This window comes from Periplaneta americana, chromosome 8 (genome assembly GCF_040183065.1).
Source record: "Periplaneta americana isolate PAMFEO1 chromosome 8, P.americana_PAMFEO1_priV1, whole genome shotgun sequence".
In the NCBI taxonomy this organism is placed as follows: domain Eukaryota; kingdom Metazoa; phylum Arthropoda; class Insecta; order Blattodea; family Blattidae; genus Periplaneta; species Periplaneta americana.
The window spans coordinates 121,179,008-121,205,145 of NC_091124.1; the positions used below are offsets into that span (position 1 = coordinate 121,179,008).

The 26,138-nt window shown below is 36.7% G+C and overlaps 1 protein-coding gene across 1 annotated transcript in view; it reads right to left on the minus strand.

Moving 5' to 3' along the window:
• Positions 1–3,611: 3,611 nt before the first annotated feature.
• The window catches only part of LOC138705004 (inter-alpha-trypsin inhibitor heavy chain H4-like), a 50,538-nt gene continuing 28,011 nt past the window's right edge, over positions 3,612–26,138 (minus strand). The window contains exons 8-13 of the mRNA XM_069833535.1: positions 17,469–17,857; positions 15,424–15,762; positions 13,577–13,772; positions 7,756–7,883; positions 4,443–4,576; positions 3,612–4,067 (exon numbers count right to left, since the gene is read on the minus strand). Coding sequence (XP_069689636.1) covers positions 4,019–4,067; positions 4,443–4,576; positions 7,756–7,883; positions 13,577–13,772; positions 15,424–15,762; positions 17,469–17,857 — 1,235 coding nt within the window. The 3' untranslated portion in view covers positions 3,612–4,018. The remainder of the gene's footprint in view (positions 4,068–4,442; positions 4,577–7,755; positions 7,884–13,576; positions 13,773–15,423; positions 15,763–17,468; positions 17,858–26,138) is intronic.

The window sequence follows — 26,138 nt, forward strand, 5'->3', positions numbered from 1 at the left end:
TAAAATATGGAAGCAAGCTTTCGTTCTTCCTCTTTCAAAGGTCAAAGTTCCCACTAACAGAACGACTATAGACCAATAAGCATCCTGCCAGCCCTATAAAAACCACTGTAAAGGATCGTACACAAAAAACTTACTAAGTGCATGAACGAACACAAACTATTCGATAAGTATCATCCAGGTTTCAGAGCTGGACACAACACAAGCATTGCTCTACTTAAAGTGACCGAAGACATTCGTGAAGCAATTAACTCTAATAAAGTGACAATACTAACTCTTCTTGAACTTAGTAAAGCCTTCAACTCTGTAAATTTTGACTTGCTCATTCATAAACTGAGAAATCTGTATTTGTCAGAGACTGCTTGGTTCGAATCCTATTTACGGGAAAGACAACAATGTGTTTTAACCGGAAACCGAAGTTCCTCCTGGTTTAACATAACATCAGGTATACCTCAGGGATCGGGACTCTGATAATTGTTGTTAACAATAAATGCCATATTACATCACTTGTAAGGTATTGTAACTATCACTTGTATGCTGACGACCTTCAATGCTACATCTCTTCTCACTTAGACCGAGTGAAATTAAAGGGTTCAGAACCATAGTGGGCCAAGTGCCATTTACTAAAACCGTAGAAAACGAGAGTTAAAATGAAGTTATTATCATAATTCAATGGAAACATACAGCAAGTAATATAAAGTACACACATTAAAACTAAATGATATGTCAATCTTCATTAAACTATGGTATTCACTTAACTTTAACCCTTGCTTTCTCCGTTTTTAATAAATGGAGCTTGGCCTACTATGGCTCTGAACCCTTCAATTGAACGAAGACATTGACTCGGTTGTGACATGCACAAAGAAACTTCATCTTAAAATCAATCCTGGAAAGACACAAGCAATTATATTAGGACACAAACGGCAAACTGACCCTGTAAAACAACTTGACTTCTCCCCCATTAAAGCGAGTAGAGTGCATATTTCTTTCAGTTCTTCAGTAAAAAAGTCTTGGCATTCACAGGGATAATAATCTCAACTGGGACATGCAAATCACAGAAACCTGCAGTAACGTATATTATATTATCCATGTGCTAAAAGGGATAAATGTTCATCTTCTCTCTATTTTTTTAATGTTCCTTGTGCAGATGCTTGTATTTCCCTATTTTGACTAAACCGACATTTTACTGACTAACCTTTCCAGCGACAACAAAACAAAACTCCAACGTGCTCATATTTTGTGTGTAAGTTTTGTTCGCAAATATGATCACATTACCCCATCCCTGGAAGCACTAGGTTGACTTAAACTAGATAAGAAAATAAATTTACTTCTCTTCGAAATCTTGAATTCTTCTATTCCTTCGTACCTGTCGTCCCACTTCACTTACCTTTCTTCCCACCATAATCTGAACGCACTCTCTCACCATGAAACAATACTAATAACACCATCCCATCGCACCTCCTCATACTCATCTTCTTTCACAATAGCCCTGCCAAGACTCTGGAATTCGCTACCTGCTAGCATCAGGGACTGTCGAAATAAAATTGAATTCAAACGTAGACTTACTAGGCACTTGGTCAGTAATTCAGACTCGTTTAGACATGGCTTCTTGTAAATAATTCTCTTATTCTATCACAAAATATTTCAATATCCGGTGATTTCATCACTATATAATTTTATTATTCTATGTTTAATTTGTACTTCAGTATAAACAAATCTTTTTGCTCTTAATATTTACAGTAAATTGTCTAGCCTTTATTAATCAGATAATATTTTCGTACTTCGATTTTTATTGTAATTGTAAATTTAATAGTAATTGTAATGATAATATTGTAATTGTAATCTTAATATTGTAGTGGTAATTTCTTGGTAGATGAGAAATGAAGGCCTCATGGCCTAATCTCTACCTGGTTAAATAAATAAATAAATAAATAAATAAATAAATAAATAAATTACTGGCTTTTAAGGAACCCGAGGTTCATTGCCGCCCTCATATAAGCCCGTCATTGGTCTCTATCCTGAGCAAGATTAATCCATTCTATATCATCATATCCCACCTCCCTCAAATCCATTTTAATATTATCTTCCCATCTACGTCTCGGCCTCCCTAAAGGTCTTTTTCCCTCCGGCCTCCCAACTAACATTCTATACGCATTTCTGGATTCGCCCATACGTGCTACATGCCTTGCCCATCTCAAACGTCTGGATTTAATATTCCTAATTTTGTCAGGTGAGGAATACTGTACAATGCGTGCAGTTCTATGTTGTGTAACTTTCTCCATTCTCCTGTAACTTCATCCTTCTTAGTCCCAAATATTTTCCTAAGCACCTTATTCTCAAACACCCTTAACCTATGTTCCTCTCTCAAAGTGAGAGTCCAAGTTTCACAACCATAAAGAAAAATCAGTAATATAACTGTTTTATAAATTCTGTCAGATTATTTGAACTTCTCCACCTCTTCAAAAGATAAATTTCCAATTTTTATATTTCCATTTCGTATAATATTCTCGTGACGAGACATAATCATATACTTCGTCTTTTCGGGATTTACTTCCAAACCTATCTCTTTACTTGCTTCCAGTAAAATTCCCGTGTTTTCTCTAATCGTTTGTGGGTTTTCTCCTAGCATATTCACGTCATCCGCATAGACAAGCAGCTGATGTAACCCGTTCAATTCCAAACCCTCTCTGTTATCCTGGACTCTAATGGCATACTCTAGAGCAAAGTTGAAAGTAAAATTGATAGTGCATCTCCTTGCTTTAGCCCACAGTGAATTGGAAACGCATCTGACAGAAACTGACCTATACCAACTAAATAAATAAATACTAAATACAGTACTATTCAATATATTCGCAGGTACCCTCCATACCTGGAGGTCATCTCCTGAGTACGCGCCATGCCGTGGTGATAGGAACCCATAACACACAGACATGGATATATAAGATTTAAAATAAAAACCTACATGTTACCATAAACAGCACAGTTAAAATTGGTTGATTTATTGATATTTTCAATCGTGGTCTAGTTTTCTAAGTTGGCTATAGTGGGAGTTCATGGATCTGGACAAAGAAGCAAGCTGTACCTATGGACAAAGTTTCTGTCGTAATTAAAAAAGTGAAACATCCATGCGTAATAAATAAGCGTGGCCAATTTTTTTTGTTGATAATGATTAATTTTCACAGTAAAATCAATCGGTAAAACTTTGTGATTGCATTATTGTTTTCTTTTATATGTTTAATTTGTTGTATTTTCAGAGGTTTGGAGAAAATAATAATAAAATAATTGAAATTTCATATTTAAACTATTCTTTCACACCTGTAACATTCTATAAATAATCTGTATATTCTTCATCAAACGCAAATCCAAGTTTAAACACGGTAATCTTGTTCTAAAAATCTTACAGATACAGAAAAAAATGTCCTCCTTCAGAACTTCAGTTGGATATACTGTAGATTAAGAAAAGAAAGCACTTATTTGGAGTCTGGACTCACTTCAAGAATCTTCTATTAGAACGTCACGATTGTGTTGAATTGCAGTTGACGTCATATAAATTAAATACTAAAATTATATTCGATGCCGGAATCCCCGAAGGTCTCTCAATGAAAAGAAGCAAGTCATTGTCCATCAGTATTTATTGTGTAAAAATTAAAAAAGTTAGGGGAGAGTTGGGTAGTATCGGACATCGGGTAATATCGGACAGTGAGTTTCTTCCATCTACCACCAGATGATAGTACCTTAATGACATGGTTACGTTTCTGTGATGTCGCATACAGATACGTAACCATGTTATTCGGGTACTATCATCTGGTGGTAGATGAAAGAAACGCACTGTCCGATATTACCCGATGTCCGATACTACCCAACTCTCCCCTAAATATTCTTAAAAAATTAAGACTAACAAGTATTTGATAGCTACAAAACATGCTAAATCATTCTTAGACAATATGCACATTAAGTGAATACTATCATAGTTTCCATTGTATTAAAAAAAAAAAAAAGAAATCACGATATACGAGATCTTTCAATTGTGATCTTCCTGAAGATAATCAGGACAGCACACTCCGGCAAAACTGAAACAGAAATTAACACTTTCATTGCATTACTCAACGAGAATACTAATTTAATTATTCATTGTTAGATACACTCTTTTAACACTTATTATCACTGAATAACATTATATCTTTTCTGTGTTAACTTTTACAATTTATCTGACTGACTAGTTTCGAAGCGATATCCTTCATTGGCTAAACTTCGGACAGTGAAGGATACCACTTGGAAACTAGTCAGCCAGCTAAATTGCAAAAGATGACACAGTAAAAATGTCGTAAAGTTATTCAGTCACTAAGTTAATTACTTTAAAAATTAAAATATTACATTAAAACGAGACATGTTACAATACAATTATTTTTAGTTAGTTAGAATTTTACTTCGAGAATTGATATTACCTGCTAATGCGACAGAAATACGGAAGGTAATCCTCCAGGCTGATGGCGAAGCGATCCAGAACGCAATGTTTGAAATGCCTGCAGTGGCCGGACTCGAAGGAAGGAGTCATACATGAGCCATGCGGCACGTTCGTCTGTAACATGTTTCATTGTTAACATTCTTAAGGTTGGGCGTTGAAGTTAACTTGTGTAATGGCTATTCTGGAAACATAGAGCATTGGCACGTAATTATTTATTTTCCAGGACACTGTTCTCAAAACTTCCTGTTCATAATTTTAAATAATACAAAACGCAGGAAACAAGATTTGACCCTTGCTACATCTCGCTAGCTCGCTCTCTCACCGCCGGGAATTGATAAGCAAGAAGGCATAATAATGCCAGTCAGATTATTTATCAGACACTAGTTAGTTTCAATGTGGTTCTCACAAGAGGCCGTAGTCGTAAAAATAACCATGGCTATACTATTTCCAACTAAAGATTGAAGTAGACACAAACAAAACCGAAATGTATTATTCCGCAATCGCAAGTTAGCTACCAAAGCAGCCACCAGGGCGCATTATTTTCAGCAGGTGAGCACGCAGGGCAGCCATCACCTGATATATTACAGACTTTTCAACACATTCATTAAACTATCTCGTAAAATGCTCACAGAGGGTTAATAACAAGACTTATATGATTTTAGTAAAGTTAAAATGTTATTAGGCCTAATATAATATTTAGATTCTACTGTACTTACGTCAGTGCGTGAACTCGTATACTATTAATCGAAAATTGATAGCGGCTCTATCCCCTCCATATCCGACACAACCACAACACTCGCTTCGTGTACCGACTGCTTCAACAATAGGCTACTACAATACAATATAATAATCACTGTCGTCTTGCACAAATAAAATATTAGGACTCACTGTAACTGAGACACTGACCTTGACCTCAGATGGTGCGAGAAAGACGAAGTCGGGATTCACAAAGCCAGCTTTCACGTGATCAAGGCGTGCATCTCTCACGTGATCGTTCTCGGAACGCACACGCGCTAGAGGCAGAGGGGAGACGCATTTTGTGCCGACAGACATGGTGATTCAATAACAGGGATGCAGGGATATCGAAGAATTTTCATTAGTTAGATATAAGTTATGCGAGTTGATATCGAAGAGTTCATTATTTCTCTACTGGGAATAGTGGATTTTCTTTTTCTGTAGATTCGTGATTAAATGTTATAATTTGAAGAGCGAAGGATTTATTTAATTGTACAGAAATTTCTTCGAAGTTGGCAACACTGAATCTCGCAGTGTGTTACCAGCTGTGCTGATGTCCTCTGTGAAGCTGGAGTCACTTTGGGAGTTCCGTTTAATGCCTATTACGCATGCGGGTTGCCATAATACACGTTACAATGATTTATCATGCAATGTCTGAAACTGCTAATCTAAACATATTGTTTAAATCATATGAAAGTGTTCTTCTAAGCATGTTTAATTTACCCTATTCCATGTATAGTATACATTTCATTATTTTTAGAAGGAACTATTTTAATGTGAGGAAGAAGATGATAAGCATGGGCTTGGAGGCGTTGTGCGTCCAATAGCCAATCAGGAACCATTATGCCACGTGCATTTATTTACATTTACTTCAATCTTTAGCTGGAAAGAGAGTAGTTACACTACTGTACAACGAATATTAATTGTTGAGATCTCTTAACGAAAAATTCATACAGGTATGTGAAATGTCTGGGCAAATTTAGGCTACGTTTTCCGGAAACTACTCGACCGTCTAAGCAATATCTCCTTGACTTCTTTAAGAAGTGGCGTGCAACGGGCTCCGTTTTAAACAATATAAAAGGAATTATTCAAAGAGAGCCCTCGAAAAAAGTTTCTACCACATACATATCAACAATATTTATGTGAAGTCCGAAGTAAAATCTTCAAGACGGTTAACGTAGGAATTATGCCTTAGCGATTTGTTTTACGAGGATTCAAAATACTTTAGTTTGATCCGTGTGAAGTTAGGTATGCCGTCCGCCAGATAACAGAGTGATAGACAGCGAGCACGTTACCAGGGTCAATTCTTGTTTGTTGCTCTCTGTACACTACAAGAAAGAAGCAGAATACGAAAATCATAAGAAGGAAAGAAAGTGAAAATAATACAAAAGAAAAAGTAGTGCCTTAGTACAACCTGAAAAAGGGATCCAACATTGCCGCTAATAATAAAGCACAATGTAAGCGTTTTGTTACTGAAAGTATAAAATTGATAATTAAAACTGACAGTACTACTGAGCACTAACCTGTGTTACAAGAATTGTTGCAAATATTGTGTCCCTAAATAGCGAATAATCTCAACATCTGCTTAGAAAATCTATCTTGACACGAATTCAGTTACTCAGGTGTGATTAAAGCATTTGACTTCTTGGCTGATATTTTCTTTTATTTACTCTATTATGTAAGACATATTCTTATAAACTTTGTCTTTAAGTAACCCATAAATAAAAATCATAGGGTTTGAGATCGGATCTACATGTGGGTTACAATCAAGTGCTCATACTTCATCATCAAATATCTCTGAAATAAGATCTAGTGTTTCGTAAGCAGTGTGTGCAGTAGTAGAATCCGGTTGATAGAAGGTTTGCTGGCACTCAATATGTCAGTTGTACGAGAAAAGTTTTTTTTTTTTTTTACGAAGTGAGAACCGAAAACTTGCATTGCTTCCTGAGATTTATTGTGCTTACCACTTCTGTTCTGTGAATTATTTTATTTCTGTTCGATTTCTTGCAGCAATTATAATGTATGCATTTTCCTGTATGCATTCACACCACACAACAATTTTTTTTCATCATGTGAGAGTTCATACACAAGGCGGGGATTTTCCCTGATCCAGTACCGGTTATATTGTAAAATGAGTTGATCATGGCATTGGTATTGTGCTACTTCCGAAAATATGATTGATATGAAACACCCTTCAACATTCACTCACAGAAACGCTTGATCGCGCGATTGCAATGTATGAACCACTGTACAGGATTTTAATTAAATCGGTGTATTGTAGAATGTTCCAATCGCTCTCCTATTTCATCAAATTCTACTTCCGTAAGAACTCTGCGTCCAGTAACAGATATTTTGTCGTTAACACATCCAGGCCTGTGATTTTATCCAAAACTATTCAAAATCGGATATATGTAGCTATATATGAACATTTTATCAGAATGATGACAGAAATCACATCCTAGAATATTGCACAATCTTCGTGAATCACCCTGTATATAAAATGATACAGAAGAAAGGAATAGAGAAGCGGGAAGAAGCGATGGAACTGGAAAGCTCACCTCGTTGGCCGCGGCCAGCTGCAGCATTTCGGTTGTGCCATTGATTCCGACGGGGAGAGACACAGACGAGTCGTTGAGGAGCCTGGCCAACCACTTGACGTCAGTCAGATTGGTCAGCTGGGCCGGCTCTGCAATTAAGAAAATTCATGGTATGAAGATCCTCCATTATCGCCTGCTAAAGCAAACAAGACAGCCTTATCTATAGCTCTACGTTTTAACATGTACCTATTTGCTATAATATTGTTTTGGAATCACTGTCTATTATGCTGTTATTTAATGATATTGTATCAACTACCAGGTGATTTGGTGAATTGGTGAAAGCGAGATGGTATTTGTTCAGATATATCTGAGGATTCCTCTTAGAATTATCTGACATTCGCCCTACAGTTGGAGGAACCTCGGAAAAAATCCAGCGAAATAATCAGCTCAAGCGGGTATCGAACCTACGCCGGAGTGCAGCTACCGTCTGAGTTACGTCGCACAGTTGTCGGGAGACACCTGCTTGACGCGAAAAACGAAAAGCATTGCACTGATTTTGAAGAAACTATGTCGTCAGATATTTTCGACGTGCTGGATCCAAATATTGACTTATTTTTTCAGTATTAGCTCACATTTCTGAGTGTTTTAGGGATATATACGTAGGTGACATTTCAATTGTCTTAACCTTTTGAGATAACTCTTCGAGAATTTTTACAGGGGTTACATATATTATACTACATATAAATATTCTCTGTACAAAATGTCATCTCATTTTGACCCAAAATTATATTAATTATATTAAAATGTTTATGAATTGAAATTGTACCGTATTTTAAAAAATCGTTATTTTCCCTAAAAATCAAAATGTTCGCCTAAATTTGCTCAACATACCTTTAAAACCTTCTGAAACATTACTTGCTATTTACTTTTTGTCAGATTAATTACTATTTTTATATAGTCAAATAAAAATTGTGACGTGTAGCAGAAAAAATATTTTCCCCCAAAATATTGAACTTTAAGGTAAATTTTATTAACTAGTTTTCTTAAGTACATCTTGGAAGAGACCTGCAAATAATTATGCTCATAATATACAATTTGAAGGATGAGTAACAGTTTTAGTAAATTAATATGTAACAAAATTGGAAGTAGTTATTGAGTTTAAAAGTTTGAAGGGCCTCCCCAGAGCGGGCAACCATTTAATTAATGTCGGGCGAAACAGCTGATTGAAGGCGCCTATCTTCATGAAAATTTGTGGAGAGGTTTTCTGAACTTTGGGAGTTCCGTTTAATGCCTATTACGCATGCGGGTTGCCATAATACACGTTACAATGATTTATCATGCAATGTCTGAAACTGCTAATCTAATATTCTTTATATTTAAAGTTCTCTGTGCGTTCTTCAAATTATAACATTTAATCACTCCTGTGCTTAAGAATCTATTTTAGTCTTACCTGTCCTCGATTCACTCAAGAGTTACAGTAATAGCATAAACATTATGTCCATCTAGAGAAACAACACTTTTCAATGGTGGTAAATTCATGTTCTAGGAATAATAAGTTAATTAAATAGTAAAATATCGCTGCAATCGAAAAGTATTTGGAATAAATTTGAATAAGGAATAAAAAAAAGTTTCCTTCCCAGGCAAGATTCGAACCACGAAAGTCTTAGTTACCAGTCTATCGTGTCTGGATTGAACAAGGGTCTGAAATCAGCTACAAGGGTCGGTCCAGTTTATTTGCCACTACTATATTACTTCTGTGTCGAAAACTAGTAATAACGAAAATATATTTCATTAACCACCTATTTCTCTAGTAAATTCATTGGCAAAAGTATCTGAACATACTTCATCATATTAATCCTATTCTATCTGAACATCAACCTGGATGCCTTCCTAAGAATTTTACAGAAATTATACAACAATTTGGATATGGGCATAAAAACAGATAAAATTTACATGGATTTTCGAAAGCATTTGACGAAGTTAATCCATTATACAAAAAAAAAATAACAAATTTTTTTCACATTTAATTTGAAAAACAGACAACAGTACGTAATTTTTCATAATGAGATAATGTCTATCGTTCATTCACCACTAAAATATTTCACTATATAACACATTTTTTTCGTAGTACTTTAAGTATAAGTTATGTTTCAGAGAGTTTGAAAGGCATAGGCTATAGAGCAAATTTTAGGCAATTTTCTTTTTTTGGGGGAGAGGGGGAAAGGATACTTTTTTTTTTTTTTTCAAATTATGATATTATTTAAAATTAATAAATTTAAATAAATTATTTTGGACCAAAAGAGATGTATTTTGTACAAAGACTATTTACACGCGGCATGATATGTTAAAAGTTATCGAAGATCTATCCGGGAGTCGGCCTGAGTAGCGTAGTCAGTATAGAGCTAGCCTTCTGTGCTCGAGGTTGTGGGTTCGATTCCGGCCCAGGTCGATGGCATTTAAGTGTGCATGTAAAAGAACTCCTGCGAGACAAAATTTCTACACGCCGGCGACGCTGATATAACCTCGGTAGTTGCGAGCGTCGTTAAATAAAGCATAATTTAATTTTCCTATCTGGAACGGTTAATTCTGCACCTGTCATGCCCGTTCACTAAGCTTAAATATACAGCGTAAGCTAAAAACTGAAATAGACAGGAAACTTCTCAGGCGCAGCTATGCGCAACTAAATTAATTGTCAGATATCGTTAAACGGCACTTGGGACTTTATAAGGAGAAAGGAGAGACTTCTATCTCACCCTACAAATGCTGTAGATTTATGTATTTCCAGAAAACTGAATAAAGCTACTGAATGTCATAAAAGTAAGGCCAGTAAGTCAATAAAAATTTCTAGGTAAATAATTTCTCGACCTGAGCACTCTTGGAGGTCGGAATAAAAAATTTTACACATTAATAATTTAAAATTTCAACGTTTCCAACAGGAAAAAAAATTATGGAAAAGGGGCACATAATCACATTACAATGCTAAAAGTTGGTAGGTTGACGAAATAAGAGATTTTTATTCAGTTTGTTGTTATTTTTTACATCCCTGGACATCGTAAAATTGATCAGTAAACTCGTGGTCCATTTAAAGAAGTTTCGTAAAATGGAGGTTTTCGCGTTATACAGGTGTCTTTCGACCACTGTGCACCGGAGCGAACCCTGCGAAGAAAACCTGGGAGTGTATGCGTGATATTTGATTGAGGCAAGCCGTTATCGGTAAAGGGACTTGGATTTTTCGACTTACAGAGACCTTTCACTGCGAACATTAATAAATTATTCATATTGTAATAGATTTGATGCTTTGCTTTTACATTTAATTGCATTATAAGATGCCTCTATAAGATTACTAAGGGTTACAGTTGTTGGACTGATTTTCCTAGGACTTTGTTAAATGTGTACATCTTATAATTTATAACGTTTGACGGCCATTTTCTATTTAACTTGGGTTCCGACTTTTTTATTTGAGTTAGTACTCCAGAGTTTCTATTACAGCGATTGTTTAGGGCAATTATTGTTTTATTTTATTCCTTTAATGGTATTGTTACATTGTTAATTCCCATTCTTATATTTAGGCTTGTGCTGATATTCAAATTTGACTTTTGAGGAATAGCTCCCTGTAAAGTTGACTTGAATAATTTCAAGGAAAAAATTGTTCCGGGGCTATGTATCGAAACTGGAATCTTTCAACGAGTGCTCCAACGCTCTACCGACTGAACTATCCGGGAACTCTACCAAACCACGTCTCAATTATTCCCTTTTTTATCCGCTTATCTGAAGTGGTTTGATAACACGTAAAGGCCCAGCATTGAGTTCACACTTTTTCTGTTTGACTTAAATTGTGATTTTCTGTTAACTAAAAGTGACGTGTATTATACAAATATGACTTGACTTGAATAATTTCAAGGGAAAAATTGATGTTTTGTCAACCTACTTGAAATATGTTGATAAAAAAAAGGGAATAATTGAACCGGGGTCTTGTAGAGTTCCTGGGTAATTCAGTTGGTGGAGCGTTGGCGTGCTCTGTGACAGGTCCCGGTTTCGATACCCGGCTACGGAGCAATTTTTTCCTTGAAATTATTTATGTCTTTATTGTTTCTTTTCCAGTATCTTCTGTATTTGTTATATCGTGGCTTTTCTTGCTTTAAATTTATTGTGGACCATCAATGTGAATTACTGCTTAACCATTATTGCTAAGATAGGATTTCCTCAACGAGCCTAGTGCTCCTGAACATTACGCATTAACTCTCCTATCGGGACCTACACCACAGTAGTTCTAGTAGGTCTATCTATGTGTTTGGAAAATATTCGTATCACAATGGACTAGTGCAGCGGTTCCCAAAATGTTTTAGTTGCGGAACACTTTTCAGAAGAAATTCGCTACAGAGTATTATTGTCGCTTTTATATCAAAAGCCACGTATGTTCATTTTTTTTTTTATCTTTTTAACAAACCGAATTTTCCAAACCAGTGGTCGTCAGCACTCTTTCAAATGTGCAAAGGGTACGCGGTGCTGTCCCGTGTGCACTGTCGTGCAATAGGGAGAGATAGAGAGCATATCGGCTAGCAGCTACGGAGTGCACCCTAGTGCACTGCGTGTTCCGCGGGTAAGAGAGACAAGCCCCAGCGTGCTCTGTGCTGACGACCCCTGCTCTAAACCAATGATGTCAAAGCAAGCGCATTTTTCTGACCTTGACGTCGTGCGCGGGCATCAAGCGCTAAGTATGGAAAGAGGAAGGGTGTATGAATAAGCAGCCTACTGGATTAAGAGAACAGTGGTGCACAAACTTCAAACGGAAATTGAAATGTTATGTCGTTATTTTTATATGGCTTCTTTCTGTTTGATATTATCTATATTGTCTGTAAAACAAAAGTACTAATACCAATTTCTTAATATTGCAGTTGTGTTTTTAATGTTAATAACATAATAAAGAGTTAAGAAGGAATATTCACATAAATTCCATAGTAGTACAACTATACTGCACTAAATGGGTGAAACAAATCATTCATAAAGAAAGTGATATCCCCCCCCCCCCAAAAAAAAGAGATTGCATATAACATGATAAGTTGGAATTGATATTGATGGTACCTTTAGCCTTATAAAAGTAATCAATAAACTAATCAAAACAATATGACAGTACAAAGCAAAGTTACCTAGGTGCTCTATATGTTTTAAGTGTAACTAATATTCCATAACAAAACTCTTATCGCTTTATGCTTTTAAGGTGATATTGGTGAGCAACTTCCTATCATCACGATATTAAATTATTTTCTCGAAATGTGCTGAACTATAGAGCTGACATTTTTACAACATATGGGCACGTATCTTTTGCTTATGATGTAACAGTGGTTGCTTTGTTAATTAATTTCCTGACAAACAATTTCTTTGCGAATATTTTCAAAAATTTCAATACACTATCTTCAGTAACACGTATTTACGGTGTATCAGATTTACGAAAACATACTGTAAGGCTACTAAATAAATAGGCCTATATCTGAAAATTGTATTATTCTATAAAAACAAGTTGAGAAAATATTTCTTTTGAATAAAAAAAATCAAACTTGTGAAAAATGAACATTAAAATTAAAGTTACATTCTTATAATGCATACTTCTCAGATAAATCTAAAAATTAACATGGATACAGTTTTAATAAGTTCTCTTCCCTTTATCTATTGAATCAGTGCTGAATATAGCTCGACCAAGCGGCATATACTACCTCTTTCGTCTGTCTCTTTCCTTTCCGCTGTAAAGCTCTCAGGCTTTCCTGAGCTCTAAAGCGCGCGCTTGATCCTATGGGCATCAATTGACATGACTGCTCTAAACAAAGAAAATTTGGCTGTCACATACCGGGGAAGGGACTACTTGTGTATTCAGCTTCCATCATTATTTCCCCTTCTGCTTGAAACCCTGATCCAGGGAAATAGGACGCCGGAGTCGTAAGATATTGTTCATGTCTCTCTTGAGAAGCGTCCTCCGTGTCCACAGCTTTCGTCTCGTTGGGCTTCACAACTACTAGAGACGTCAATGGTGTGACGAAAGAATACTGCAAAACCAAAAACAGACACTTAGGAAGGAGAGCATCAAGCAATCGACCAACGGTTTCTGAAATAAAGGGCTCAGACTTTTATCCCCAGCCGGTCCCATGACATCTATGACGTACAAACGTGAATAGCGGTTGGGCTTTCTCGAACACTTCATTTTGCCTTGCCATTACTATTCCAGCACTATAGGCTACTGCAGCTCAGTGATAGCAGTGAGCAATAAGGAATGAAGATAAGTTCAAACAAGACGAAGATAATGGTTATCGGAAGAGAAATGAAGAAGGTAAACATGCGAATTCGAAATGAGGTGATGCAACAAGTGGACAGCTTCAATTACTTGGAATGTAGTATATGTAAAGTAGGAACACGAGCTGCTGCCAAGAAGCCAAAAGAAAGATAGCAATGAGAAACAAAGCTCTTAATAGAAAAAAGAACATCTTTTACGCATCTTTGGAAAATGAACTAAGGCAGAGACTAGTGAAGTGCTTTGTATGGAGTGTGACATTATATGGCGCAGAAACATGGGTATTAATAAGAACTGAAGAGAAACGACTGAAAGCATTTGAAATGTGGATAAGTAGAAGAATGGAGTGTGTGAAATTGACAGACAAAATAAGAACTGTAGTTGTGCTAGAAAGAGTGGATGAAGAAAGAATAATTCTGAAACCTATTAGGAAGAGAAAAAGAAATTGGCTGGGCCACTGGATAAGAAAAACTACCTGTTAAAGGATGCACTGGAAGGAATGGTGAACAGGAAAATGTGTTCGGGGTAGAAGAAGATACCAGATGATAGACAACTTCAAGATATATGGATCGTATGAGGAAACTAAGAGGAAGACGGAAAAGAGGAAAGATTGGGGAATGCTGGGTTTTCAGTAAGGTACTTGTCTTTGGGCAGAAAATTATAAATGAATTAATATACTCGAAATATTGTAATAATTGACATATTACATCTGAATAAACTTTCCTATTAAAGGGGTGTTGAATAAATAGTTATAATCAAAATTAACTTATTGTTTATCATTACTCTCTATAGTTTGAAATAATTACAAATGCAACTATCGTCATATTATTTCTGTAGCTGAAGAGTGATGCTAAATAATTACGTTACTTCACACACATTCCCTGTTTTGGTTGGAACTTATCACACAATACGTATGTACTAAAAGCCAGGTTATGAGCCGACTAAACCGGAAGCAACGTTCTGTTGCTCTCTTTCTGAGCTCTGTGGCCACATAGTGGCGCGAGATTCAAAGCGTGTTCAGCATTTGTCACCTATATGTTTAAAATAACTACTGTATATAGTTCTCGGTAATACTATCCACAATATTAGTAATTAAAATTACTGTTTTTAAGAAAGCACGAGCTAATGATGCTGGTACGAAATGCGACTCGTAATGCACGTGGTACTGCAAATGAACTGGCTACACTGTCTCCCTGATTCCGTTGCCAGATTTTCGTTAGCAGACGACATTTTCACGCGAGGTCCAATGAAAAGCTTCGTTTTCGTTCTCCCCTCCACCCCCCACACTCAACGTGTCATCACTGCACAGGCTACTCCTCTAACCCGCACTTTCCTCTCGGCCACCCAACTACTTCCTGTTTAGTCGGTTCATAACCTGGCTTTTAGTATAGCTCAGAGTTTCATTTTACCTTGAGTGCCAGCTGCAACGCTCGCTCTTTCTCAGGTGACGTCTGATTCTTGTCCGAATGATCGTAGTCCTTCCTGGTGTCCTCGTCCAGCAGCTGTTGGATGGTGAGGTAGGCCCACAATCTTTCCATACTGCTCGCAGTTTTATTTCCCTCGTCAGTGGTTGGTGGCGAGGGTAACGACACGATTATTGGCGATACAGGGAAGGACGTGTCACCTGACGAGGACCACCCCGACACTTGCCCCTTGACTTCGTCTTTAAGGAGGTGACCAGCAACAACCAGTTCAGAACCGAAAAATAATCTTCGGAAAGATTGTGTGGTCAAAGAGTTTTCCTCCACCTAGAAACACGTTTACGTGGGAGGTGTAATCAAAGTATGCAAGATGATTGAAATAGGTTCTGTGTAACAAATTTCAGCACTTATATCTCAGAATAGAAAAAAGACAATAAATTGCAATTATACACTATGTTCTAAAATCTTTACTTAACTTATTTGAATGTTACGTCTGCTGCATTGTCTTTACTATTATTATTATTATTATTATTATTATTATTACTACTATTATTATTATTATTATTATTATTATTATTATTATTGTTGTTGTTGTTGTTGTTGTTGCATCATCACAGCGGTTTAGATAGTCATGAACTATTTCTGTTCCCCTGGATGATTCTTGATTTTCGTCAGAAACTAGAGTAGACCCGTAATATTATTCACCTCATTTTCATAATAATTGTTTAATTGTAAGCAATCCTTCAAATAAGCCTCGGAATGGGAGATAACATTAGTAGCAAAAGAACTAGCTAGATATAGATAGACTTTGTGAGAGTACAGGAGGTTAGGTTAGATGGGAACGGCATAACACAAATAGGAGATTATTTGTTGTATTATGGGGAAGGAAACGATAATCACCAACTAGGAACAGGATTTTTTATTCATAAAAGAATAAAATCAGCAGTAAAAAAGGTCGAATTTATCAGTGATAGGTTATCGTATTTAGTACTTAAGGGTAGATGGTGCGATATCGTAGTTATAAATGCTCATGCCTATACAGAAGAGAAAGACGAACAAATAAAGGATAGCTTCTATGAGGAATTGGAACAGACTTTTGGTCAGTTTCCTAGATATCACATGAAAATTTAATTAGGGGACTTCAATGCTATAGTAGGACGGGAGGATATTTTTAAACCGACTATTGGAAAAAATTCTTTATGGTTGTGAAACTTGGACTCCCACTTTGAGAGAGGATCATAGGTTAAGGGTGTTTGAGAATAAGGTGCTTAGGAAAATATTTGGGGCTAAGAGGGATGAAGTTACAGGAGCATGGAGAAAGTTACACAACACAGAACTGCACGCATTGTATTCTTCACCTGACATAATTAGGAACATTAAATCCAGACGTTTGAGATGGGCAGGGCATGTAGCACGTATGGGCGAATCCAGAAATGCATATAGTGTGTTAGTTGGGAGGCCGGAGGGAAAAAGACCTTTAGGGAGCCCGAGACGTAGGTGGGAAGATAATATTAAAATGGATTTGAGGGAGGTGGGATATGATGATAGATAATGGATTAATCTTGCTCAGGATAGGTACCAATGGCGGGCTTATGTGAAGACGGCAATGAACCTCCGGGTTCCTTAAAAGCCAGTAAATACGTAAGTTAGTACGATTTGTGTTTCAAGTAAGTAAGTACATTTCACATTATTTATTTTCTGGATATTTTTGTGTGATCTGTAGGCTATTGTATTCATTCATGTGTAGTGCAGAAAAATGTGAAAGTTCAAAATCTGAGTGCCTACTCCATCATATCTTTCTTTCTATGTGTTGTTCATTTCAATTTAAAGAGCAATTCCATGCTTCCCTTGGCACAGCACTACAATCTACTTTGCTTTGCTACCGGTACTATGATTGAACAAGAAGACCTAGTCAACTTGACATCTTTAATTCAATTTATTTGCATCGTTTTTTCTCCAGATGCGAATTGCAATTCATAATTTTTTTAATTTCTCTTTAAGTATTAATCGGAAATTAGCACGGCCGAGCGTACCTGTCCTTCGTTGTACTTGAATGTGACGTTGGCCAGCAGGGGTGACGACACCTGGCGGTAGAAGTCCCTGAGCTGCAGGGCCGTGTCTGACGCCTCGTAGATCTTCCTCGCGAACCCCGTATTCCGCAGCGACAGCTTCTTGAGGAAGCCGAAGTCCGCGTCACTTCCCAGAGCCAGGCTGAAGATAGAGGAGACGCCAGCGTTGGAGTCCGTCACGCGGGACACGATCGTGTCGGGGTCGCTGACTCCGGTGTTGGGCTGTCCGTCCGTGAGGAAGATGATGATGGGCTCAGGGCGCTGCTCATCAGCCGCCTTCCTGCCTGGCCAAGTACTGCGACCCAGTTCAGCGACGTCTAAAGCTTTCTTCAGACCGTCATAAATGTTAGTCCCTGAAAACATACGGCAAAACATGCACTTTACATTAGATTTGTGTAACATTGGCAGCATGATTTAATATACAGAGCAAATTATGCGATTTGTGGTGGACAGAGAGATAAATAACAGCCTTTCTTTAAGTACTTCAGTTTCTTTTCCCAGCCTCTTTATCATTGATCTACTTCACAGCGTCTGAATTAGTTAAGTTAAGAAATAAAGATGTTAAATAAGGAATTACAATTAAAATGTTTTCATCTCTGAATAGCGTCGATAATTTTAAGATGTACTGTACTATCCATACTTTAAGAGAACTAGCACTCAGTTTTAAAACTTCTAAGTTTTTGATCAATTGCTTTCAAATTCGGTGGATTTGTTTCTGTACATTTAAATAGCAGTACCAAAATTCATCAAGTTTCATTGGTTAGATTCTTAGATATTAATTTTCACTTATTTTAATGACATTAATTTATGGGTTAATTTGAAAACATCTCTGACAGCTTCAGAAATGTTGTTGCACTATACAATTTTCTGTGAAGGACTTACATCTAATGATTAAGAAAACTGCGCATGCATTTTAAAATTTGAGCGTTAATTAATGATAATGAGAGAAATGTTCATATGTCAGAATTTTTTCTTGACAATTTTCTTTAAATTTTAAAGGCTAATTATTCATATCATTAATAATTTTAAATAAAGACATAATTCTAAACATATATAGTATTTAATGTGTGTGTATCCAATGCCTACCCACTTCACTTGCGTGATTCAGGTTCCGCATATATTTCGGATAGATGGCAGGACTGTGACCAATTTTCTAGTTGTACACCACTCCGGCGGGCCATACTGTACATGATGTGTATCTGTGGAGAGTTATGTTGTGTATTAGGGTGAGTGTATGTGTAAGTGTTCTTGTAAGTGTAGTGTCTGGAATGAGTGATGATGATGATGAAGATGAGGAAGGGAGAAGGGGAAATCCGGTGCCTACTCCTGTCGAATAGCATCAAGTGGGCCGCCAGGCTTAACGTTCCCATCCGACGGACGAATCATTATCAACAGTGACATACTGCATGCCTTCTCTTCATATGCACTGCGGAGAGATTTGGGATTTAACCCAGGCATATTGGTACACAATCTAGTGATTAGAAGTTGTGCACAAGCCATCTCTCCTAGTCCCGAGGTAGAAATTTTACATGAAAAATTTCTGATCCCGGGAATCGAACCCCGGGCTGGCTAGTCTGGAGGCAGACACGCTACCACAGAGCTAACTCAGCGGACTAGTATTTAATGTATAATTAGCTACATTACAGATATAATAATAATAATTATAAACTAGGTTACATTTTAATGCGGAGACATTATTATGACGTGGCTCGAGAAAACGGCGGATTACTGGCGGCCCGCTCCCTGCACGGTCTGCGATGCGCGGGTTGTTAGAGGTGCGGCGTAGTGGATCCTCAGTCGCCGTATGGGATTCGCTGTAGTCACAAGTCGCGTTACAAAATATGTCTTGATTCTTGAAGTGTACAAAGTTAGTATGTAAAGTTTAGTGATTATTATGTATTTAGGTAATGCCTACCAACAAATTCTCATTGCGTGAACGTATCAAGTGGTTTCAATTAAAGTGACCCTACTCACAGTGGCCCAGTGTGGACTGTAATGAGCGTACGACTATGATATTTGGTAGATATTCTAATAAGAGAATGCGGAAGCGATTTAGGCCTGAAACAAAATTAGTTTCAATTTTTGTCACCAGACGAAAATGTGGCGCTGCAGAAGCAATCTATGCATGGAATTGTACAGAATGTACAGATAGGAACAGGGCAGTAGCGGACGATGGGTTTGAAAGTTGAGGAGGCCAAGACGTGACTGATGAGAATATAAAAATATAAGGCCTGTGACGTACCTCATTACCAAGCGCAGAATTTATAGGTTTTAAGAAACTAAAATTAGGTTTTCCAATTTATGTTTTAGGATTTTAAATCTTATGTTTAGGAATTTATATGATTTTACGGGAGGGAGGGAGGGAAATAAAAATGAACAACATAGACCTACTGTTAATATATTACAACGACTTCGTAAAGATTACCTCTCGTTAGGATATTTTAAATCCTAACCTACGAATTAGGTCTTTTTAGGTCATATTGAATTTAAGATCGTTAATCTTTGCTACATAAAACGAATAAGAAAAGCAATATTTCGAGAGTAACGAGATAGTAACAAAATTGATTCGAAACTAAGAATCCGGGCCTTGCTCAGTACTATTATATAGTCTAATTTTACAGCAAATTAACTCGAAAATCCTCTTTCTTCTAAACCGACCAATTAGGTCACAACATACTGAACAACTGCTACCAGAAGAAGCTAGAGACAAATCTGCATTAGTTTCTAAACTCTCGAAATATTTAAAATACTGTATAAATAAATATATCTCGTAACACAAAAGAAAAAATAACAGGAACACCCGCAAACAAGAGAAAACTCTAACAACATAAAAGAAAACTTTTACGCAGGGAGAGAAAACTAACAACACGTGACCTAAATTTCTAAAACCAGGAAGAGAGAAAGAGAGAGAACTTCCGGAGCCGGAGCAGTTGTCAGCGGTGGGTAGGGAGTCTCCAAATTCGGTTCCCCTCGCGCGTTCTAGTCAAGTTCAAACACTCCGCTAACCAGCTATCTTATTGGTTGAACTGCTGTTGTCATGGTTACCGGGGAGTAGCTTCAGGTAGCCGACTCCTCTCTCCCGCTCTCGCATAGACACAGTAGGCTGATAGATGTCGACTATACAGGTCACATCGCTATGTGTTATTTTTCAGTACGAATTATTTGCACTATCTACAGTATAGCATGCGGGCATCACCAACTGGATGTGGTCGACTTTACGTAACTTAAAGCTTAGTCGTAATGAATAGTAAAATTATAAAAGGAAAAATGTTCGTCATTTGCTATAACTTGTCTGTGATCTTAATTCAGCTGGAATTATTACTGCCATACTGTGTTCTGGTAAAATATTAGGGGAGGACGTGATCAACAGTTGCTCGCAGCAGTACTGGTGGAAACTGAGCGACATTTCGCCGTTTGCTGGCCTTCAGATCAGGCAGAGACCGAACATGTCCCTGGTAGATGTGATTTTTCAAATATCCCTACAGTCAAATGTCGCAGGGGATCTTCCAGGCCAAGGATTTGGAAAGCTTCTGGAGATAATGCGTTCATCAGTTAATGTTGTATTGACTAGCCGTTTTAGCTGGTTCACTTGGCGGCTGATATGGAGTATTACCCCCATCTTGCATAGAAAGAATGATCTCAACACAGTTGCGTTCTCAGTGGCGGTGCATCAATAAGAGCACGTGAACACATTGCTTCCATTAATGCACGACTAGTTTTATTATTTAATACCGTATTGACGTAGTGGGGATGTATAATATCAGAATCGAGTACGGTATTTTAAACTTCCCACATCTTTTATAAACTTCTTATGTAAACTTGGCAACATGCGTTAACGTACAAGCCGTGCTCTTTTCAAGAAGGTTACAGGAATTTCACGCATGCGCGGGAGAAAATTGTCTTTCGCTGGCGCTTATGACTCGTCAAGGGCACAAAGCGATAAGTGAACAGTGAATCTATCCTAAAGATGTCAGTGCATCGATGCCTATCGTTCACGTGCTATATGTCGAGAAGTAAATTTAATAGTCTGTTTTCTAGCCTGTAGGTGTCAGCATCTCACTGTCGGAAAGTTTACTTTATGTGGATGTGTGTACAGAGCTGCTACGAGAGTGTAGTTCGTGAATTACTACATTTCAGTGTCAGTATAACAGCATAGTTTGGCTTTCAAAGACGTGCTGGCTGAATGTGGTGGTGGTATGAATTTAAGTATCTGCATGGTAGTAGTAATAATAATAATAATAATAATAATAATAATAATAATAATAATAATTTATTTAACCTGGTAGTGTCTAATATTTAAGAATAATATTTACTGCCATGTATTTATAGTAATCAATCTATGTGAATGGGATTACAGTACTGGTTTAGGCTATAGTGTATCAGTGTGTTGTGAATAAAAATATATTACTAAACACACGCTTTTGTAAATAACGCCACTGTGGTATGTATTAATTTTTAACAAACGTAAACAATGAACTCTATTCAAGTAATTTGGAACAGTAAAGAACTGCGTAAACTGGCTTACCAGGAAAAATTGGAAATAAAAAGACTGGGTTTCATTATTATTATTATTATTATTATTATTATTATTATTATTATTATTATTATTATTATATGTTCTTTTGAATTTATATACGGTTTTTTTCGATAGTGAAACATTGTAATCATGACATTTTATATTAGGATAAACGTATGATTTCAAATTCTCTTCGATTTTGGAACACAAAATTGTGAACACATACAATATTTTATCACAAGCCGCCACTGTGCGTTCTTATAACTGTGCAAGGATTCCTCATCGTATAGATATCACGGCACTCCTGACAGGCACTCGGAATGTAATCTTCTCAAAGAAAAACGGTCCAAGAATAAAAATGCTTGTCAATCTACACCGTACAGTCGCGTATGGTAATCAGAATGTAATGACTGTTCAATAAACAGTGTTCCTGCACCACACGCGGTTTAGCCGAACCACATAAGCGACAGTTCTGCGTACTCACTGCACCTTTCAGTGTAAAATGTGCCTCATCAGTCCACAGAATGTTCCCCGGGCCACACGTTATCACTTCCATCCACGCCAAAAACCAAAGAGAAAAATCAAGGCGTTGTGGATCATGAGGATTCAGTTGCTGCACAGTCTTGAGTCTTGTAAAGGTACCAGTGAAAAACGCACCGCAGAACTTTTCGAACTATTGACCATGGGATAGACAATTCACGTGACACCTGCTGCATGGTCAGCTACCGGCACAGCAACTTCGTAAACAACTGCCATCAGGATGGGTCGCCTTCCTCTCCTTGGTGCCACACCCATCTTCAACGCTTTTGTTGACATGGGTCCTCTTCTCAATCCTTTCAGGCGGCGATGTTCCCTCAATGTAACACTGCTATTGCCGTTCTAATAAAATGACTTGACTAAGAGCGCACCGTCTTTGTTCTCAAGATCCAATTCAGAGAAAAAGAAATATACGAAAGTGAAAAGAGAAATCAAGAAACTTCACAAGGAAAGCTGGGATAGTTACTGTATGTCAGCAATATTGTTGAATATGATGTGCATGGAGCCCATCAAGAGCCTATAAATAATTAAACTTCTGAAAAAAAAAAAAAACAGAAAGGGATCTATGGACTAATCCCCAAGAACCAGAATAAGAAAGAGGAGAAAATAATTCAAATAGCATAGACTCTCTATCATGGACTGGATATGACGAAATTTTAAGTACAGTACAACAAAGAATAGAAAAGCCCAGAATGTGATGATTTAAATATGGAACGTTTCAAATATGCACCAAATAGCATTAAGGCGAGATTTCTAAATATACTAAATTTGTGCTGGATGACGCAGAGAATACCGGGAGAATGGAGGAAGTCCATAATAATACCACTCTTTACTAAAGGAAATAGGACCGAATTTAATAATTGTAGAGGAATAAATTTATTAACGGCAGCATACAAGATTTATTAGAAAATAATAACTAGACGCCTCAATGTCAGTAACGAAACAATGTTACTTCATTTTTCTACATGCACTGTAACATTTATATAATGTCACTGATTAAATTTCCTACTTCTACACTATGTTAATATTGAAGTTTACGTTAGTTGACTAGTTTCGAAGTCTTGTGCTTCTTTGTCCAAAGCCTAGTCACTAGAAATAGGAAATTTAATTAGTGAAACAGTGTTAAGAGAAGAGGAACATGGGTTTAGAAAAAGTCGCTCTTGCAACAACTCTATCCTTATAGTAAAACAATTAACACAAAAGAGACGTGAATATAACCTAGAAACCCATATTTTATTTGTTGACTACCGTAAAATGGGGTAACTTTGCACTTGCAGGGGTAACTTTGCACCATCTATGAAAAACTTTTTATATAAGTCTAGGGGTGTTTACGTGAACCAAATTTATTTGTTCATCACTTCCACCAATAGATGGTATATGTGTATAGTACTTTTTCAATGTTTGTGTCATAGAATTTGTTTATGGTATTTCTATAATTTAACAACAGAACGTGTGCATAATTTGATTGAAATATAGATCAAATTAATTATCTTTCATCACAGATGGTGTGCTCAATCTCAAGATAAGTTATACGTGTATCTGTTCCTTATTCAAGCATTTAGACTTTCTAGTTTCGCTTGTGCAGCTGTTTTGTCGCCAAATGGTGTTACAGAATAATTTTCTAATCAAGGTGTATTTGAGACTAAATTGGGGTTACTTTGCACAATAACACAAACGCAGAATTTTTTAATTTTAATTACATTATTTTGATTTGAGGACCTTCCATGAAGTTTAAAAAAGCTTACTATAATTCACACTTTGTATTACAGCTAAATTACTTGAATTTGTTTTTCTTTTTATTACATATTAAAGTCATACATGGTCTCTCACTACCAAACTTGGTAACGATCTCCAAATATGCCAAAGGAAAATGCTGAGAGGGATACAAATGCAAATGACCTCAAAGGGACGATATTATGGAATATCAATGGGAGGATGTAATTGGGGGACTAAATCCACCCAAGAAAGTACCGTATCAAGAAAGGGCTCGCTTATTTTCCATTCCAGAACTTGAGACGAAATAATACGTATAATTTTTTACAGTTATTTACGTGCTGTTGCTTCGTCTTGTCATTCGAAAGAACTGAAAATATGTTTGAAACAACATTTTAGAAGAATGTGACCACTTATATTGAAATTTTGTGTAGTTTAAAAAAAAAAAATTGTCCGTGTTACAATTTAGAGCAGTATCTGTTCCTGATACAGTATATTTCATTTTTTAACTCATGTATGGTGCAATGTAACACCAGCAGTGGCAAACTTTGCACCACCCCTCTTAAAACTCTGGCTGTGCAAAGTAACCCCCAACTATGGGCAACTTTGCACCAATTTTTGGCAGATTATAAATTTCAAAAGACATTTATTTTCGAAGATATGACTGGCTAAATACATTCCTGCATGCCCCTACAACGTATAAAATAAATGCCCATCTGAAAATTAGACATTTAAAGACTACATACAGACTGAAAACAAATTTTTAACTAGAAAATGGTGCAAAGTTACCCCATTTTACGGTATGTCGAAGTTTTTGACAGAGTACTTAGATGCAGACTACGGGATATAATGGAACCTACATGTTACCCACAACATTTAATTAATGTAATAAAAATGTTATATCATAATTCGGCAATTTCAATAGAGAGTGGGATTGCAAGTCCTACATTTGAAATTATAAATCAAGGAGTAAAGCAGGGGTACCCAATATTACCCACACCTTTTCGTAAATATATTGATGTTGCTATTCAAGAATGGCAAAGTAAATTAAAGAACAACTTTACCTCAGGAAATATTGGTTTAAATACGGTGATGTTTCCCGATGTTCAAGTCCTGTTCGTTCTAGCAAGAATAACCTACAAATGGCCACCAGATGACCCACAGCACAATATTAAAATACAACTTAGAAATCTCAATTATAAAATCTAAAACTATGGTTTTTAAGGGAAAAATATATGTTAGATCAAAGATTGTTGTAAACAACGAGAAAAGAGATCAAGTAACCAATTATAATTATCTACGCTTTGAAATATCATACAACCCAGAAAACGGTTAAAAAATAAGATATTTAAGTTCCAATTTTTATCATTGCACTATAAGGAGAACACTCACGAATAAAACAAGAAAAGACACATAGATGAAGATTTATTAGGTAATGGCGGTGACAATAATAGACTAACTTATGGATGCGAAACCTGGACCTTGAACAAAACAGACAAAGGAAAATTGAAACAACGCAAATGAGATTTCTGAGGAGAATGAAGATATCAGAAATGAGCTGCAAATATTTAATAGGCCTACCAATGAAAGTATACATAATACATATTTACTTACTGCTTTTAAGGAACACGGAAGTTCATTGCCGCCCTCACATAAGCCCGCCATCGGTCCCTAACCTGAGCAAGATTAATCCAATCCCTAGCATCATATCCCACCTCCCTCAAATCCATTTTAATATTATCTTCCCATCTACGTCTCGGCCTCCCCAAGGGCCTTATTCCCTCCGGCCTCCCAACTAATACTCTATATACATTTCTGGATTCGTCCATATGTGCTACATGCCCTGCCAATTCCAAACGTCTGGATTT